At 37.6% G+C, this 19801-nt stretch overlaps 1 protein-coding gene across 1 annotated transcript in view; it reads right to left on the bottom strand.

Annotated features, from left to right (window-relative positions):
• LOC133649743 (magnesium transporter MRS2 homolog, mitochondrial-like) overlaps nt 1–432 on the bottom strand; it is a 1631-nt gene extending 1199 nt beyond the window's left edge. Inside the window, 3 exon segments of the mRNA XM_062046401.1 lie at nt 1–181; nt 184–231; nt 234–432. The exon segment at nt 1–181 is cut by the window's left edge and continues 327 nt beyond it. Of these exon segments, the coding sequence (XP_061902385.1) occupies nt 1–181; nt 184–231; nt 234–372 (368 nt within the window). The 5' untranslated portion in view covers nt 373–432.
• Nucleotides 433–19801: the final 19369 nt, after the last annotated feature.

Genomic DNA, 19801 nt, shown 5'->3' with positions numbered 1-19801 from the left:
TGGGTTTGGAGATTGTTTACCCTGTGCTGCAGAATAGCCTCCAGAGCACTGAACTCAAAAGGCAGCAAGTGAGTCTGTGAAGCAAGCTGTGAGGCGAGCTCCAGCACAAGCCAGCGGTACAAACCCAGACCACGAAAATCCAACACCAAAAGGCAAAGTGGGGTTGTGATGACTTTCAATCCATTCGGATGATAATGCAGTTGTTTCTCGTGGCAAGGCTGGTACTGTGCAAAAACGAAGGTCCTTAGCCTGAAGACTTAGCTCCTGGCAAAGTTCATTCTTCTTCTTCTAAAATGTTGTTACGGTTCCTCTCTGGTCAAACCTCATCACTACAAAAGTTGGCTGTACAGTGGAAAGAGGCGCTTCAGTCATTCTTTGGCGGACAAAAGACACTGGCCATAATGCTTCTCTTTGCAGCAGCTTCTTGTTGTTTGCCACACAAGCTGGACCTCTTCGTCTTGACTCAACCAGCAACTCTAAACCTGTGAATAATCATGATTAATCACGGGTTATTATTTGATTGCATAAATTAAATTTGCTGAAAAAAATACCCCATTATTTGGGTACCAATGCAATTTAGTAGTCAGAATGTCATAAATGTCTGCGATGAGGTGGCGACTTGTCCAGGGTGTACCCCGCCTTCCGCCCGAATGCAGCTGAGATAGGCTCCAGCGACCCCGAAAGGGACACGCGGTAGAAAATAGATGGGATGGATGGAATGTCATAAATTAATGTTTTTTAAATGTTTTACTGAACTGCTATTCATTGATTTGCTCAACACTTGGTGACAGTAAGTATAGTAAGAATTAAGTGCACATTTTGAAAGTTTTTGCAGTTTACAATAATTTTGCAAACTAGGTACAGTTACTAATCGATAATGTAGTAAACACACTCATAAACAACTTAACATAGTGAACCATTTACTCTTTCTTAGTTTAAACCGTTGTGAAAACAAACACGCTTGTTTACCTCTTTTAGATGACAATGCTGATTTCTTTTTTTGGTACATTGCGACCCCAGCTCGTTGTGCTTACAGATGTCCAATGTTCTCCAGGAAGCAAAATAAATTCACATTTAGTCTGTAGTTGCAAGTTGATGCTCTTTTCTGTGTAGTACAGTTGGTTTATCCTTGTTGTAATTTCTCCAAGGTATTGTACGACAGATCAGCTGTGGTGATATGAAGGACATTTTCTTGCAGGACTTAGTTTTCACAGATGTTAGATGTCCTGCATGTGGTGCCTGTCCATTTAGCAAAGGCATATGTTTAACTTAACTGTGCTAATGTTGTTAACAACATTGAATCAGTAAATTTTGCACGCATAGCGTTTTCCTCTGCTTCTTGTTGATATAACTAACATTCATCAACAAGCTGCTGATGCCGTCACTGCACACTGAGGACAGTGACAGCAGCTTGCTTTCACCTCAGAGTCTCCAAGACACAAAAAGTCTCCAATATCCCAAAGAAAAGTAATTAGATTTGTCGCTAGTAGCTGTTTAAAAAATAAGTCGCCAAGAGGATTGACAACACTGTTGGCGCCATTCTCGAGTGTGTGTTTCGCTTTAAGATGGTATTTTAAACTTGATGTGCGCCGATGATAAAAAATGTTTGTTGCTACCTTAGTTTTATCTGTTTTGAAGTGAAATTGGCCGCCTCTCATCGTGACCACAGACTGTGTAACAAATTCACATTTGATAACGCGATAATTTATTCGTATTAATTACATGCGTTAAGGTTGACAGCCGTAATATATATATATATATATATATATATATATATATATATATATATATATATATATATATATATATATATATATACATATATGTGTGTGTGTATATATATATATATATATATATATATATATATATATATATATATGTGTGTATATATATATATATATATTTATATGTGTGTATATATATATATATATATATATATATATATATATATATATATATATATATATATATATATATATATATATATATATATATATATATATATATATATATATATATATATATATATATAAAATGCACTGTCAAGTGTTTAATTTTTAAAATCAGATTAATCACACTCTTGAACTGCGATTAATTAGGATTAATCACAGATTATATTTTGCTTGCATTCAAAAAATTGCTTAAGAAAATATCCAAATATTTGGATACAAATGGAAATTTGAAGTCAGAATGTCATACAGGAACATGTTTTAAATGTTTTACTGAACTGTAAGTCATTGATTTGCTCAAAACTTGGTGATTTTTTTTTTTTTGGTCCTGTACAGCTACTCAAGCAAATCATATTGTTGTTGTAGATGCTCATATTTGCTGTACAGATTTACTTTACAAAGAGAAGTGTGGGATACCTCTCTTGTTGTCTTTGTGCAGTGAGGTTTAAGGCACTTGGCGTTTTTTTCAAACTCTAGATCCCAATGTTCTAATCAGGGTTAATGGAGGCTACTTATTAAAACAGTAACAAGAAAAAGAAGAGAGTTATTCATTTTCACAAAAATGTTATCAAATACTTGTTAGTCACCTATGTTTACTTTTATAACAATTAAATATCATATGTGGTCTTACCTTTTTATTTGGATGTAAAGTATCCTCTTCCAAAAAAAGGTCTGTGTTGTAAAAGTAAATTTTTTCATTTAATTTTTTTAAACGAAAGTCGTTGGCTTCTTCTGTGGAAAAAAATGCTAACAAGCGCCTGCTAGCTCAAGTACGCCTCCCCTATTTACACTGACTCGCAGTGTGGTGACTTCGAGTGCTACAGCTCCTCTAAGTAGGATTTCTCTGTGTTGACACTCCTATTAGCAAGAATAATGATGCCACACTTACTTAAAATACATTAAACAGGTTGTACATTCTACAGTGTAGAAAGTCATGGTGTAAAATTGTTTCTGGAAACGTTATATTGGCGACCTGCTAATTAACAGAAATAGTGTTGATGACTTCCGCTCTACAGAATACAGTAAATACTTGCTTGTGCACTAGACGAGAAAACAAATATTCGGCAATGGTCTGGTTTTTCTGACGTATTTGTCCAGTGCAAATCTTGGTATATTTGCATACTGTGCGCACTAAGCAGATAGGGCCGTCTATATCCTCATATCAAGCTGCTGCCTTGTATATGATCAGGACACGTGCAAAATTAACACATTTGTGAATTAGTGTGAAGTGAATTATATTTATATAGCGCTTTTCTCTAGTGACTCAAAGGGCTTTTACATAGTGAAACCCAATATCTAAGTTACATTTAAACCAGTGTGGGTGGCTCTGGGAGCAGGTGGGTAAAGTGTCTTGCCCAAGGACACAACGGCAGTGACTAGGATGGCGGAAGCGGGGATCGAACCTGGAACCCTCAAGTTGCTGGCACGGCCACTCTACCAACCGAGCTATACCGCCCTATACTTCAGAAAATCTTAAACGATTGTAATCAGACAATCAGATGATTATGACAGTTTTATGAATAAAAGTGCTGTCAAATGTTGTTTTTTTTCTAATCATATTAATCACACTTTTGAATTTGGAATAATCATGATTAGTCATGATTAAACACGCATTATTACTCCTTTGCATAATCCCAATTACCTTAAAGAAAGACCCCAATATTTAAACACATATAATGCAATGCATTTTTTAAAATCAGAATTGCATCATATTAATCACACTGTGATATTTGGATTAGTCATGATTAATCACAGGCTATTACTCACTTTGATTATTACTTTAAAAAAGATCCTACTATCTGAACACTTTTACTGCAATGCATTTATAATGTCAGAATGTCCTCATCTTAATCACACTTATGATTTTGGATTAATCATTACTAGTATCAGGTTGTACTGTATTAGTTGCTCGCATAACTAAAATTACCATAAAAAAGACATCCATATGTTTGAGTTTGAGTAACATGCAAGCATACAACATGATACATCACAATTTCCAGTTTCTTTTCAACATGTTCGAAAAGGAGTAGGAAGAAGCAGAGCTTATTTAATCCTACCCCTTTTCTTTACATAACAGTTGCAAAACTTTTTGTTCACTTCCTGTTCACAATTTTTTCACAATAAACTCCATAAGTAATCACAATAAAAATAAATAAATAAATAATAGTAAGAATTTAATAATAATAATTGGTGAAGTAAGTCATATTTCATATGATGAGATAAATAAGATTACTTTAAGAATGAATGAATGGATGGATTAAATAAATTGAGAATGTTTGTCATGGTTCCTCTTCTTTGTACTTTGTAAACACTTTAAGTTTGAAGAGTTTCTTGAAGTGTATCATATTAGTACATTGTTTAATTGCTTTGCTTAATCCATTCCATAATTTAATTCCACATACTGATATACTGAAGGTCTTAAGTGTTGTACGTGCAAACAAATGTTTTACATTACGTTTTTCTCTAAGATTATATTTCTCCTCTTTTTTTGAGAAGAATTGTTGTATATTCTTGGGTAGCAGGTTATAGTTTGCTTTGTGCATAATTTTAGCTGTTTGCAAATTCACTATGTCGTGGAATTTCAGTATTTTTGATTCAATAAATAAAGGGTTTGTATGTTCTCTATATCCAACATTATGTATTATTCTAACTGATCTTTTTTGTAACACCGTTAATGAATGAAGTGTACTTTTGTAATTATTTCCCCAAATTTCTACACAGTAGCTCAGATATGGTAACACTAGTGAGCAGTAGAGAATATGAAGGGATTTTTGGTCTAGAACATGTTTTGCTTTATTCATTATTGACGTGTTTCTTGCAACTTTATGTTGTATATTTTTTACGTGAGATTTCCAGTTCAATTTATCATCAATCATTATACCTAGAAATTTGGTTTCGTTTACTCTTTCAATTTCTATTCCGTCTATTTGTATTTGTGTTTGACTTTCTCTTCTACTGTTACCAAATAGCATTATTTTAGTTTTACTAAAATTCAACGATAGTCTGTTTTTGTCAAACCATCTTTTTAATTTGTTAATTTCTTCTGTTATTATTTGTACTATCTCCTGTGTGTTCTCTCCTGAACAAAACGCTGTTGTATCATCCGCAAATAATACTAACTTTAAATCTTTTGTAACTTTACAAATGTCATTTATATAGAGATTGAATAATTTTGGTCCTAGTATTGATCCCTGAGGTACACCACAGGATATATTTAGCGTTGTAGACGTGTGTTCGCCTAGCTTCACGTATTTTTTCCTGTTCGTTAGATAACTTCTTATCCAGTTTAAGACTAACCCTCTGATGCCATATCGTTCTAGTTTTTTGATTAAAATATTGTGATTAATTGTGTCAAATGCTTTAGTTAGATCCATAAAAACCGCTGCCGCACATTTTTTACTATCTATTGCATTGGTAATTTCTTCTGTAATTTCAATTAAAGCCATTGAAGTTGAAACATTAGCTCTATATCCATATTGGTTCTCTTCGAGTATTCTATTTTTATTTATGAAACTTTCTAATCTGTTATTGAACAGTTTTTCAATGATTTTAGAAAATTGTGGAAGTAGAGAAATAGGTCTATAATTTGTAAATTGATGTTTGTCTCCAGTCTTATAAATTGGTGCAACTTTAGCTATTTTCATTTTGTTTGGAAATGTACCTGTTTGAAATGATAGGTTACCAATATACATTAATGGTCCTGAGATCTCTTCAATAACCTTTTTTATCGTTTCCATATCAATTCCGTTACAATCAGTTGAAGTCTTAGATTAACATTTTTTCACGATTGTAACTATTTCCTCCTGTGTCACATTACTGAGGAACATGGAGTTGGGATTTCGCTCTATGGTATCATTACAGTCCTCAATTGGAACTGGGTCTGGAATCCTTTCTTCCAATTTTGGTCCAATATTTACAAAATAATTATTAAAGCTTTCAACTACTTCCTTTATGTTGTCATTTTTTTTATTTTCATCTAAGAAGTATCGAGGGTAGTCCCTCTTAGTTCCATTTTTAATAATGCTATTGAGGATGCCCCATGTTGCTCTCATATTATTTTTGTTCCTGTCCAATAATTCACTGTAATATTCTTTTCTACATGATCGTAGTATGTCTGTTAACTTGTTTTTATACTTTTTGTACTTAATTTCTGCCTCTATAGTTCTTTGTGCTATAAATGTTCTATATAGTGTATTCTTCTTCTTACAAGCATTTTTTAATCCTTTTGTCATCCATGGTTGATTATTCTTTCTCTGCTTGTTACTGAGTTGTATCCATGTATCTGCTGAGACCATATCCATTTCATCTGGTTCACCTTCATTATTCACAGCTTTCGCATAGGATCTTGGTTTAATTCGGTGCCCTGTCACAATGATATCATTCATTCGTTTATCCTGATCCATTTCATCTATGATGTTCCTCAGCATGTTGTTGTCTTCTTGAAGGATCTTCATTTGTTTGCTCATTTCAGTGGCTTCTTTATTTCTGGAGTTGTTCTATTTTTTCATTTCTTTAATTTCTTCTTTCATTTCTTTCATATCCTCTTTCCATCCATCCATCAATTCTTCCAATGTTTCTATCATTTCTTCTTTAAATTCCTGGAGTGTTTTTTGTAGTATCCCTTCTTGAATCCCATCATGTCCTGTGCCCAGCTTCAAATCAGTCTTTCCAGTCAATCCTTTTGGCATCGCGGCAGTCACTGACGTCAGCGCCTCTTATGTCTTAAGGGCAGTTACTTCTATAGCGACTTGCGGCACTTTTAACTTGTTTTTTCAACAATTTCGTACCTTGCGCCGTTCAGAGATCAATTTGAGGTGTCAGCCTGTCAACTTATATCACTCTGCGACGTCGGGATCACTTTAAAACAGCTGTAAACTCGCCGTAACTTTTGGTTGCTAGGCAACCGCTTTGAACTGCGGGAGGCGCCTTTGGCTTGAGGCTAACGGCTCTTCCACTCGCCTTATTTCAGCGTATCAGTGCCTCTCAACTGACCAAAATCAGATCGAAGATGCCAGGTGACTCTCCTGTGGCTGTGATCGCAAATCAGTGGTCAAATCAGTGGTCAAAATCTTCATACTTAACAAAAACTCCGGTAGTAGAAGCGGAGCTTTTTTCTTTGCGTCCTTTCTCATTGACAGGAAGTGACGCATGTGAACACAAATGCAATGTTATTGTCAGAATGCCATACAGGAACATTTTTGTTTATGTTTTTCCGTGAATGCCCATCATTTATTTCCTCAAAACTCTGTAACAGTTTTAGCTAAAGACCCATCAGGTTGTATTTTGAAGAACAATTTACAAGCGAGCTCACTAGTTGGAGTCTCCTTCACTCATTTTTGCGTTGGCATATGCATTAACCTGATCACTGACCGTATAACAACCCACACCTTTCAGGCAACCTTCACAGTCAAGGTAAAGGAGCACATGTGGTCAAGATAAATGGCTGTGATGATAATGTCAATGAGGGATTTGTAATCACTGCTATGCTGGAATTCTTAGTAATATTGATACTGTTGTTGATATTATTCATTTTTGTTTGACTACTTTTGGATTGTTTTGTGTCATGTTTGTGTGTCCTCTCAATTGCTCTGTTGATTGCGGCTCTGAATGTTGCTGGGTCGGGTTTGGTTTTGGAATTGGAATTGTATTATTATGGTATTATTGTGCATTATTTTGTTGGATTGATTAATAAAAATTAAAAAAAAGATAAATTGTGTGATTTATCTTCTTATATACAGTACATAATTAATGCAATATATTTTAAATTAATCACATGAGTTAACTCGTTATTTTTGGCAGCCCTGACACAATAATTGTTACTGTCCACATTCTGAACATGGCATTTCTTCTTGCATAAAATCATTTTGGTTTACAAGGCCACCTAAAAGACTGTTTTATTTCCTCTCCCATTGAAAGCTTTGTTAGAAAATGACCAGCGAGACCTTTGGTCATACAAAACTTTCACCTTCAGCCAAGTTGTGTGGCATTTGATTGCAATGCATGGTTTCCTCCAAATGAGATGGATGATGAAAAGCATCCAAGTGGACCATCCTCAGCCTGAAAGAAGTCCCAATATTTTTTTTCTATGAAGGATACAGTCTATCTTTACTTGTCACAGCTCGGGTTCCCCCTGATGAGAACGTAGTGAACCAAGAGAACACAATTTCCAAACAAAACCAAACTTGCTCTTCTAAATAGATTTTTTTCTACAAATGGATTAGTGTATATTCCTTGATTTGTCATTTGGAAAACAATAAACCCACAGGGGGAACATGGAATTTGAATTAATTTGCTAGTTTGCCAAAATTCCATGAAATGGTGCCTTATTTTGCTTGAGTGAATCAATTCTCCCCAAGTAATAACAAAGCATGTCATGGGCAGAGCATGCGGCGACAATGAGCGTGACGCCTGACACCAAAAAAACACAACCTCTATTATCCTTTTGTGCTGAACCGCCAAACAAAGAGCAACACACGTGCTGCTGAATCACACACCAAACAAAAGTGCACCGTTGGTGTCAGTTTGAAGGCTCGTTAGCTAATAAGCCTCTCTGTTGCAGCACATAAACACAGCATGTAAAATGTACGTGCAGATGTCACGTCGGTCCTGTCGAACGCGGGTCTGTCATTGTTCTTCCTAATACCCACTAGCAGTACGCCGCCGGCCCATGCCATAAGTTGCAGCTGCAGCAAGGGGGGGCAACGTGGCGGGCCGCCAGCTACTGCCAATCAAACAGACACAGCTGTCCAGTACACTGACTTAAAATGTCCAGTACGTTTTCTTCTTTATTCCAATGACACCAAATGCTGCTGTTTGACTCAAAGGAGGGCTGATTTCATTTAAAGGCCTACTGAAACCCACTACTACCGACCACGCAGTCTGATAGTTTATATATCAATGATGAAATCTTAACATTGCAACACATGCTAATACGGCCGGGTTAACTTATAAAGTGCAATTTTAAATTTCCCGGGGAACTTCCGGTTCAAAACGCCTTTGCAGGATGACGTATGCGCGTGACGTCGCGAGGTCCACGGAAGTGTTTGGACCCTTTTGGACACAATTCCACAGTATTCTGGACATCTGTGTTGGTGAATCGTTTGCAATTTGTTTAATGAACAATGGAGGCTGCAAAGAAGAACGTTGTAGGTGGGATCGGTGTATGCGGCTGGCTGTAGCAACACAACAAGGAGGACTTTGTTGGATAGAAGACGCGCTAGCGGCGAACTCACCTTGACTTCCTACGTCTCCGGGCCACCGACCGCATCGTCGATCGCTGGAACGCAGGTGAGCACGGGTGTTGATGAGCGGAGGAGGGCTGGCTGGCATAGGTGAAGCGCTAAGGTTTTTATCATAGCTCTGACGAGGTCCTGTTGTTAAGTTAGCGTCGCTAGCAACAGCATTGCTAGGCTTCGACAGGCGTCGAATACACAATAACCGAGTATTTACATGTCCAGTGTTTGGTTCGGTGTCTCCTGATAGTAGTATTGTTGATCTTCTGTCTATCCTTCCAGTCAGGGATTTATTATTTTTGTTTCTATCTGCATTTGAGACAGATGCTATCACGTTAGCTCATGCTAAGAGCTTCGTCTATGTATTGTCGTGGAGATAAAAGTCACTGTTAATGTCCATTTCGCCTTCTCGACTCTCATTTTCAAGAGGATATAGTATCCGAGGTGGTTTAAAATACAAATCCGTGATCCACAATAGAAAAAGGAGAGAGTGTGGATTCCAATGAGCCAGCTTGTACCTAAGTTACGGTCAGAGCTAAAAAAGATATCTCTTGAACTGCATTCTAGTCTGTCACTCTAACGTTCCTCATCCACAAATCTTTCATCCTCCCTCAAATTAATGGGGTAATCGTCACTTTCTCGCTCCTAATATCTCTCGCTCCATTGTAAACAACGGGGAATTGTGAGCAGTACTACCGCTTGTGACGTCACGCTACTTCCGGTAGGGGCAAGGTTTTTTTTATCAGTGAGCAAAAGTTGCGAACTTTATCGTCGATTTTCTCTACTAAATCCTTTCAGCAAAAATATGGCAATATCACGAAATGATCAAGTATCTGCTATTCCCGTTTAAATTTAAAAAAATAATTTCAGTAGGCCTTTAAATCATGTTTCTCTTTGGAAATACGCCTCAAGAAGATTGTCGATCGGTCCACCGGGTGAGAGCCACTGCAGGAAAAAGGGGGTGCATCTGCAAACTGCACATCCTGACATTTACAATGCTGGACTTATAGATGCAATTAAGAGCGCTATTACAATACCACTTGAGTTCAGGTCTAATTAGTATCTCTTTCATCCAAGTCATATGGAATAGGGAGCACATACCTCTTATCCTAGCCTGCCTTACTTTGTAAGGAGTGGAGAGAGCCCAATCAATATTATGTAAACATGACTGACTAGGGATGAGAGAGACAGCTTGCTGTGTAGCTATCAGTGTCTTGCACTGGGATGGGTGTAGAAAAATGCTAAGGAGTCGAATGCTACTTCTTGTGATTCATAGCTCAAAAATGGTATTTATCATAACTTCTACCATTTTTTTTATTTTCCAAGGCTCTACTCACTAGTGGATTTTTTACTTCTGTCCTGTGCCACTCCCACAGAAAAATACATCTTGTCCTGTCGCAGTCCTGGTAAAATGACTTCCACTCCCATTTTTTCTTTTTAGTTCCCAATCTTTTTTGTTTAATTTGTGTTCTGCAGTTTATTTAAAAAATCAAATGGCAACAAGCAGGGTCCATTTGAATTGATACTGGTAGTAATTTTCGGTAACTGGGAATCGATTTCGGATTTGAATTTTGCTACTTTTGTGTCTGTTTAAATGTGTTGATAAATGTATTTATTGGAAAAAAATACAGTTTTTTTGATCAAAAACTGAGTGTACTGTTCAGTTATCTTCTTTTCTTACACTTGTGTCTCATTTGCAAGTACTGTACCGTAGTGTATTCTAGTGTTTAGACTTTGCATGCAGTTGTGATTGTGTATATAAATGGGATGGATTTGTAAGTATAGTGTATAAGTTATGCTGTAAAACTTACAAATGTTGCTTGGAGATATGAATGAAGAATCCATACGAGTAGAAACGCTATGGATTATTAGAAGACAGCACGGCACTTTTACTTCCGATTCAAAACTTTAAACAGCAGGAAACATTTGTTGGCAATCACCCAGTGAGAGAACTTGTCTAAAAGACGGTGTCATAGCACAAACAACACACCATTTAAGTGTCTTTGAATGACGGTTTAATCAAAATTGTTTGCTTTGTGACCAGCGAAGACACATCCATTAATTATCCGCACTGTTTTATTAGCCACAGGGTGCAAAGCATAGGAAAAAAGTAGCGGCTTTTAATACTGACTTCACGTTGTGTAAATAATATAATAACAGAATTATATATATCTTTTTTTTGACGTGTTGACATGACCATAGGACACAACTGTTATGATCTTTGTTGGCGTTGTTGGTCTGGACCCCAGGGTGCAGAGACAGCAGGAGAAGTAAGTGCAGGTAATTTTTTTTTTTTTTTTTTACCTGCTGCATTATCATAATGCAGCAGGGAAGTTTTACAAAAAAGCAACCAGGCACAGGAGGCATAGGGAAATCTTTGCAGCATGTTTAGGTACAAGCTGAACATTAATATTTCTTAATAAAAGTACTGTTCTGGTTTGGGGTACATTATGTTGTAATGTTTTCATACAGTATGTTGTCTAGATTAAAAAAAATGCACATTACATGTTAACATTTTGGTGTTTTTAAGGGGCAAGCACCGACTAAATTGATTTATTTTATATGACAAGTTTTTCGAGGTACAAGCTGCATCACAGAACCTATTGAACTTGTATCACAAAGTACTGAGGTATATGCAATCATATAAAAAACAGTATATATATATATATATATATATATATATATATATATATATATATATATATATATATATATATATATATATATATATATATATATATATATGTTTATATTTATATATATATATATATGTTTAGATTATTTTTTCCGGAATTTGCCTTCTAAAATAATGTTTTACAAGCAGCATAAAATGTGTTTACTCTGTCACGATCAACTCTCATGAAATGTAATATTTGGGAAATTTCTGTGAGAGTGATGCATATGTTATTTTTTCTTACTCAATAGTATTTTACAACATTGGTTTCTTCATAAGCCCAACCTCTAATGCTTCTCTACGAATTATCTTCCATCGGAAATGGCGACGTCTGTCCTGGTTTATATTTCTTATTGGTTGTTTCCTGCTTTTAATCTTGTACAGTCCCAGTCACATAACTAATAGTACATTTAATGCATTAGTGAATATGACGTCCACCCTCTCAAAAACGGTTCCTTATGCATGAGGATATTTCTACTCTGGAGGACAAGGGGCACACTTTTCTTATGTATTAGTCTATTATTGTATTCCAGCCTATCACTTCCCTTTTGTGGTTAAGAATGACATAACTGGCACCTTGAAGACCTTTTTGCTGCTGGGAATTTTTCCCATGGCAAGCACCAGGCTTTTTAGAATTGCTGTGTAGTGCTGGCTTTCTATCTATCAATTATTAATGTGTCAATGTTCTCCCGGAGACCCTCTCAAATGAGGGATGTGCTGTCTCAGTATTATGGTTATTATCTGCTTTTTGACTCATGGCCGTGTTTTGGTATTCAGGGTCGTCGCTGAGAATTGTGTGAGTGAGACCCGGAACCATGTGGTAATTGACAATCCGATAAAGATGGGACGGAGATGATGATAAATTAAAGATGTTAAAACCAGTCAATAACTGCGCTTATAACTCTTGAGCTTCCTGACTTCTAATTCTGTTTTATAGCTCATATTCTTTTTACACTGCCGTGCTGTAGTAGCTTATATGCTGTAAAATATGGAGTTGCCGTAAGGTTAACCATCATAAACGTAGATGAAAGTGAATACTGCAACCAACACAACTCATCTACCAATAACCATTTTTCATTCCGAAATCAGATTTATGGAGCATTCAGGCAGCATTGGAGATATGGAATTCATTTCTTTGTAGGTGTGTGCCTGCTAATCCTAATTAACATAGGGAAAAACGCCCACCCCTTGCCTATATAAAGAAATGAGACTAAAGGGACGTGTGCATGCATAAACCTAAAAGTGAAGAGAAAACTTTTAAGATTACAATTCCTGCAGGGGAATTTAAAAAATATAAGGTGGAAAAACATGCTAGGAGTTTTATGCTTTTTATAGTATGTCTCTGACTATGTCTTCAAGAGGCGGCGTGGCTCGGTTGGTAGAGAGGCTGTGCCAGCAACTCGAGGGTCCGACTCCTGCTTTCGTCATCATAGTCACCGTCAATGTGTCTTTGGCCAAGACACTTTGCCCACCTGCTCCCAGTGCCACCCGCACTGGTTTAAATGGAGCTTAAAGATGTAGATAATAGGTTTCATGGGAAAAGGGTGGAGTGCCATCATTGGGTTGGGGAAGAGATCTTGCCCCAAGTGGAGGAATTCAAGTTGATGGGGAGAGTGGATCAACAGGCGAATCGGTACGGCGTCTGCAGTGATGCAGACCCTGCATCAATCCGTCGTGGTGAGGAAGGAGCTGAGCCGGAAGGCAAAGCTCTCAATTTACTGGTCGATTTACATCCCTGTCCTCACCTATGGTCATGAGCTTTGGGTTTTGACCGAAAGGACAAGACCACGGGTAAAAGCGGCCAAAATGAGTTTCCTCCGTTGGGTGGCGGGGCTCTCCCTTAGAGATAGGGTGAGAAGCTCTGTCATCCGGAAGGACCTCAGAGTAAAGCCGACCTCCTTCACATCGAGAGGAGCCAGATGAGGTGGTTCGGGCATCTGGTCAGGATGCCACCCGGACGCCTCTCAAAGTGTTTAGGGAAAATCGGACCAGTAGGAGGCCACGGGGAAGACCCAGGACAGGTTGGGGAGACTATGTCTCTCGGCTGGCCTGGGTACGCCTCAATATCCCCCTGGAGGAGCTGGACTAAGTAGCTGGGGAGAGGGAAGTCTGAGCTTCCTTGCTTGGGTTCTGTCCCCACAACATGACCTCGGATAAGCGGAAGCTTTGAGTCACAATAGAAAAAGTGTTATATAAATATAATTCACACTGTTTTGTTTTTTTTCTTTAAGGTGAACTGCACTTTTTTAAATAATGTTGCCTATCGTTCACAATCAATATGAGAGACAAGAACACATGTATTTTTTTTAGGATTTTAAAGATGATAAAAAAACGCTGAAAAGATGCGGCTAATGGGAGTCAGTGTTGTATCCTTCAAAGCCTTCTAAAACAACTTCAAAACCCTCCAGCAACGTTTTGTACACACATTGCAAGTATTTATATGATGTAGTAACACACACGTTTATAACAATATTTTAATATGTTCAATATTTACAGTATTTTGCTAATTTTAATCATTTCCGGGACTGATTTTTTCCGCCCATTGATTTATTTTTCCGTAGCAGCACATGTCTGACTTTTGGCAACAACTTGTGTTCCTACTTCCGGAATCAAACACGAGTGTGTGTTTCTAATCATGGCAGACTTGGTAACAGACAACAAAGACGACTAATTTTGGACAAAAGAGGATTCACAACCTTATATTTTTTTAAGCTGAATATACTGAGGATGAACTGCTGCCTATAGAAGCCAGCACGAAGAAGAGGGTGAGACGTTGGAACAGGCGGAAGTGAGGTGAAAGGGACAACGCGATAAATGTGGAACTTGGAGACAAGCTATTTCGACGTAAATGGATTGCTTACCCAAAATCAACAGGAAACGACCCTGGCCAGCTGGACCAGACAAACAACTATCCATTAGGTAAGTCACTTTAATGTCGATCATGATACACGCAGCACGTCATTCGTGTTTCTACAACTACTCTGCATACACTCTCTGGCTAGCTCAGCTGTGTACAAACACAACGTGAAAAGTGGGCTAATACTTTAGAGACTCTGTAATATGATTGTTCATGTTCTTCAGTCAGTACATATTGGTGTCCTATCACAGTGTTGTACATTACAAACTCAAACGTGTTTCATGCGGACGCAGAAGCTAACTTATCGCTTGCCGTAGTCAGCTTTTACGGCTAATACCCTAGCATGGCGATGTGTTACCGCACTAGAAAAAGAGTTCCTCAGTGTTCGCTCTTACAATAACAATGTAGCTACAGTTTGGTTATTATACAAGTTACGGATCATAAATATGCCCACTGCTCCCCTCACCTCCCAGGGGGTGATCAAGGGGATGGGTCAAATGCAGAGGACAAATTTCACCACACCTAGTGTGTGTGTGACAATAATTGGTACTTTAACTTTAACTTAATAAATGAACTATTGTTGACATTTTTTTTAATGCATTTTTAAAAGGATTTAGAGATAGAATAGAGTACTCCTATGAGCTGCATTGTTAGCCACGTAGGATGAGTCAATTTTTACATGTTAGAAAGCTTCTTGTCTCTCTTTATAATTGCGAACGATAGACAAAATTCCCCCAAAAAAGTGCAGTTCCCCTTTTAAATGCATATCAAACAATAGGAGAGATACTTTAGTTTTTCTGATATGAGGCTTTGCTTATTGTTTGGTGCCGTGCCATATTCATCATGTAAAAGGGCAAACATGAATCGATTACATGAAATCTTGAATTATTGATATCATCTCAAATATGACGAAAAACTCCACATCTAATCTCAGATGTTTTAGTCAAGACCAAATTCACGACAGGAAAACTTAAATATGAGACACTTCCTATAAAGAGGTTATGGTTTAAGTTGCGAGCATACATTTAGTTACTTGCCACAAGCTGGCATAGCAAATAGGAGGGCTGTGAATCTTTGGGCACCACACATTTCGATTCTTGGCGGTAATGAGATTCTCGATTCAAAATCAATACTTTTTAATAACATTTGGTGCCAGTTTTATGATTAACTTTATTCCTCCATAAAATAGACAGCGCTGAAATGTTTTTATATTACTTAAAGGAAAACTGGTTTTGTTTAATAAAATTATACCCATACATTTAATAAAGTCAAATACAAATAAAACAACAAGAGAAGTATCCAACATTTCTCTTTTCTAGGTACAAATAAAACAACAAGAGAAGTATCCAACACTTCTCTTTTCTAAAATAAATCTGTACCGCGGATATCCATCTATCCATCCATTTTCTACCGCTTGTCCCTTTTGGGGTCACGGGGGGTCGCTGGAGCCTTTCTCAGCTACATTCGGGCGGAAGGTGGGGTACACCCTGGACAATACCGCAGATATGGGCATCTACATCAACAATATTGATTTTTTTTTTTAAATTATATCTTTTTTTAAATATTTTTTTTCATCGATTAAGAATCGTTAAGTATAAGAATCGCTTTTCATTCCAACATTTTTTTTTTAATTGAAATTCCCAGCAATTACCTTAAAGGCCTACTGAAATGATTTTTTTAAATTTAAACGGGAATAGCAGATCCATTCTATGTGTCATACTTGATCATTTCGCGATATTGCCATATTTTTGCTGAAAGGATTTAGTAGAGAAAATCGACGATAAAGTTCGCAACTTTTGCTCGCTGATAAAAAAAGCCTTGCCTGTACCGGAAGTAGCGTGACGTCACAGGAGCTAGTATTCCTCACAATTCCCCATTGTTTACAATGGAGCGAGAGAGATTCGGACCGAGAAAGTGACGATTACCCCATTAATTTGAGCGAGGATGAAAGATTCATAGATGAGGAACGTTACAGTGGAGGACTTGAGAGGCAGTGATGGACGTATATTTTTTCGCTCTGACCGTAACTTAGGTACAAGCTGGCTCATTGGATTCCACACTCTCCTTTTTCTATTGTAGATCACAGATTTGTATTTTAAACCACCTCAGATACTATATCTTCTTGAAAATGAGAGTCGAGCACGCGAAATGGACTTTTAAAGTGACTTTTATCTCCAAGACAATACATCGGTGACACACTTAGCTACTGAGCTAACGTGCTAGCATCATTCTCAAATGAAGATAGAAACAAAATAAATAAACCCCTGACTGGAAGGATAGACAGAAGAGCAAAAATACTATTAAACCATGTACATGTAACTACATGGTTAAAAATTCTCAGCCTGGTAAGGCTTAACAATGCTGTTGCTAACGACACTAAGGCTAATTTAGCAACTTAGCAACCGGAACTCACAGAACTATGTACTCTCTCCTTTTTCTATTGTGTATCACGGATTTGTATTTTAAACCACCTCGGATACTATATCCTCTTGAAAATGAGAGTCGAGCACGCGAAATGGACATTTAAAGTGACTTTTATCTCCAAGACAATACATCGGTGACACACTTAGCTACTGAGCTAACGTGCTAGCATCGTTCTCAAATGAAGATAGAAACAAAATTAAAAAAAACCCTGACTGGAAGGATAGACAGAAGAGCACAAATACTATTAAACCATGTACATGTAACTACACGGTTAAAAATTCTCAGCCTGGTAAGGCTTAACAATGCTGTTGCTAACGCCACTAAGGCTAATTTAGCAACTTAGCAACCAGAACTCACAGAACTATGTACTCTCTCCTTTTTCTATTGTGTATCACGGATTTGTATTTTAAACCACCTCGAATACTATATCCTCTTGAAAATGAGAGTCGAGCACACGAAATGGACATTTAAAGTGACTTTTATCTCCAAGACAATACATCGGTGACACACTTAGCTACTGAGCAAACGTGCTAGCATCGTTCTCAAATGAAGATAGAAACAAAATTTTAAAAAACCCTGACTGGAAGGATAGACAGAAGAGCAAAAATACTATTAAACCATGTACATGTAACTACACGGTTAAAAATTCTCAGCCTGGTAAGGCTTAACAATGCTGTTGCTAACGCCACTAAGGCTAATTTAGCAACTTAGCAACCGGAACTCACAGAACTATGTAATCTCTCCTTTTTCTATTGTGTATCACGGATTTGTATTTTAAACCACCTCTGATACTATATCCTCTTGAAAATGAGAGTCGAGCACGCGAAATGGACATTTAAAGTGACTTTTATCTCCAAGACAATACATCGGTGACACACTCAGCTACTGAGCTAACGTGCTAGCATCGTTCTCAAATGAAGATAGAAACAAAATAAATAAACCCCTGACTGGAAGGATAGACAGAAGAGCAAAAATACTATTAAACCATGTACATGTAACTACACGGTTAAAAATTCTCAGCCTGGTAAGGCTTAACAATGCTGTTGCTAACGACGCTAAGGCTAATTTAGCAACTTAGCAGCCGGAACTCACAGAACTATGATAAAACATTAGCGCTCCACCTACGCCAGCCAGCCCTCATCTTCCCATCTACAGCCGTGCTCACCTGCGTTCCAGCGATCAACGGCGCGACGAAGGACTTCATCCGTGGGTTTGGCGGCAAGCATCAGCTAGGCGTCTTCTATCAGGGTAAGTAGTCCTTGTTGTGTTGCTATAAGTATTGTACTTAGCCGCTAAGACACCGATCGATCCCACCTACAACGTTCTTCTTTGCAGCCTCCATTGTTCATTAAACAAATTGCAAAAGATTCACCAGCACAGATGTCCAGAATACTGTGGAATTTTGTCGAAGAAAACAGAGCTTTGTTTTTTGTGTCCAATAGGGCCCAAACACTTCCGTGCATTTTATGACGTCACGCGCATAAATCATATCCAAAGGAGATTTTCAACCGGAAGTGTGGCAGGAATTTTAAAATTGCACTTTATAAGTTAACCCGGCCGTATTGGCATGTGTTTCAATGTTAAGATTTCATCATTGATATATAAACTATCAGACTGCGTGGTCGGTAGTAGTGGGTATCAGTAGGCCTTTAGTAAACTCTGTAAAATCTGGCAAAAAAAAACATCCAGTCTTATTTGCTGTCATGAGCTTATACCTGGATATCGAAAAAACTTTGTTTTCCAAACATTGGAAACTAGTAGCAACTTTCCATCTTCCACAGTCTTCCTGCCAAAGTTGACAACTTCCTCTTCCTGCTGAGGCCTTCTCCTCCACCCACGTCTTGCCTCCTGCCCACACGTGAAGCTGCTGATGTGGTGTCCAGGCGGTCTGTCACACGGCCGCGGAGTAGTTAGCAGTTTGTTAGTAAAGTTAATTTTTATATAAAGCGCTATAGAGCACTGTATCTCAAACAAAAATAACAAAGAGGTGATGCATCAATTATAGATTTGATAATAAAATAAATAAATAAAAAATACTTGCTGAACTGTCTTTATATATATGCACCCTGCCAACAGTCACACACAATGTCACTAGTACTGTGGTGCACTAACAGTTTGAAATCACAAAACTCTTTAACTTTAACAGCAAGGTCGCTACAATGATTTTAAATTAAAAAAAATACTTTACCTTGTTCGTTAATCTTCTTGGCGTGCAGCGGGGGCAGAAAGGGGGTGGTAGTGCTGTAAATACTTCTTGAATGTTTCAAACCGCACATTGCTTGTCCATAAAAAAATGTTGTAAAATGGCTAAAAACACTTAACAGTAACTAACAGCAGCACTGTGCTGACTAAATGAGCACTGGGGATTAATGAGCATGCCTACAATGGATGTGCTGCCGGTCACAAAATGGCTGCGCTACAAGGCACACAACAGGTGGATAAAATGTTCGTACACTGAGACACGGTTTGCACACAAAAGCATAGTTTTATTGGGCTTGTGGTTCGCTAATCAAAAAGTTTGTACACTGAGAGGTTCCACTGTCCACACTATATAATTACACATCATGACATGTCTGCAGTTTTACTGGCTCATACACTCGAAAAATGTCCCTCTTAAAAAGAGTAAGAAAAATAAATAATATAAGCAGTTTTTGCATGTAATGAG

Source organism: Entelurus aequoreus, linkage group LG05 (assembly GCF_033978785.1).
Source record: "Entelurus aequoreus isolate RoL-2023_Sb linkage group LG05, RoL_Eaeq_v1.1, whole genome shotgun sequence".
Classification (NCBI taxonomy): Eukaryota; Metazoa; Chordata; class Actinopteri; order Syngnathiformes; family Syngnathidae; genus Entelurus; species Entelurus aequoreus.
This window is presented reverse-complemented; position numbering and strand designations above follow the sequence as displayed.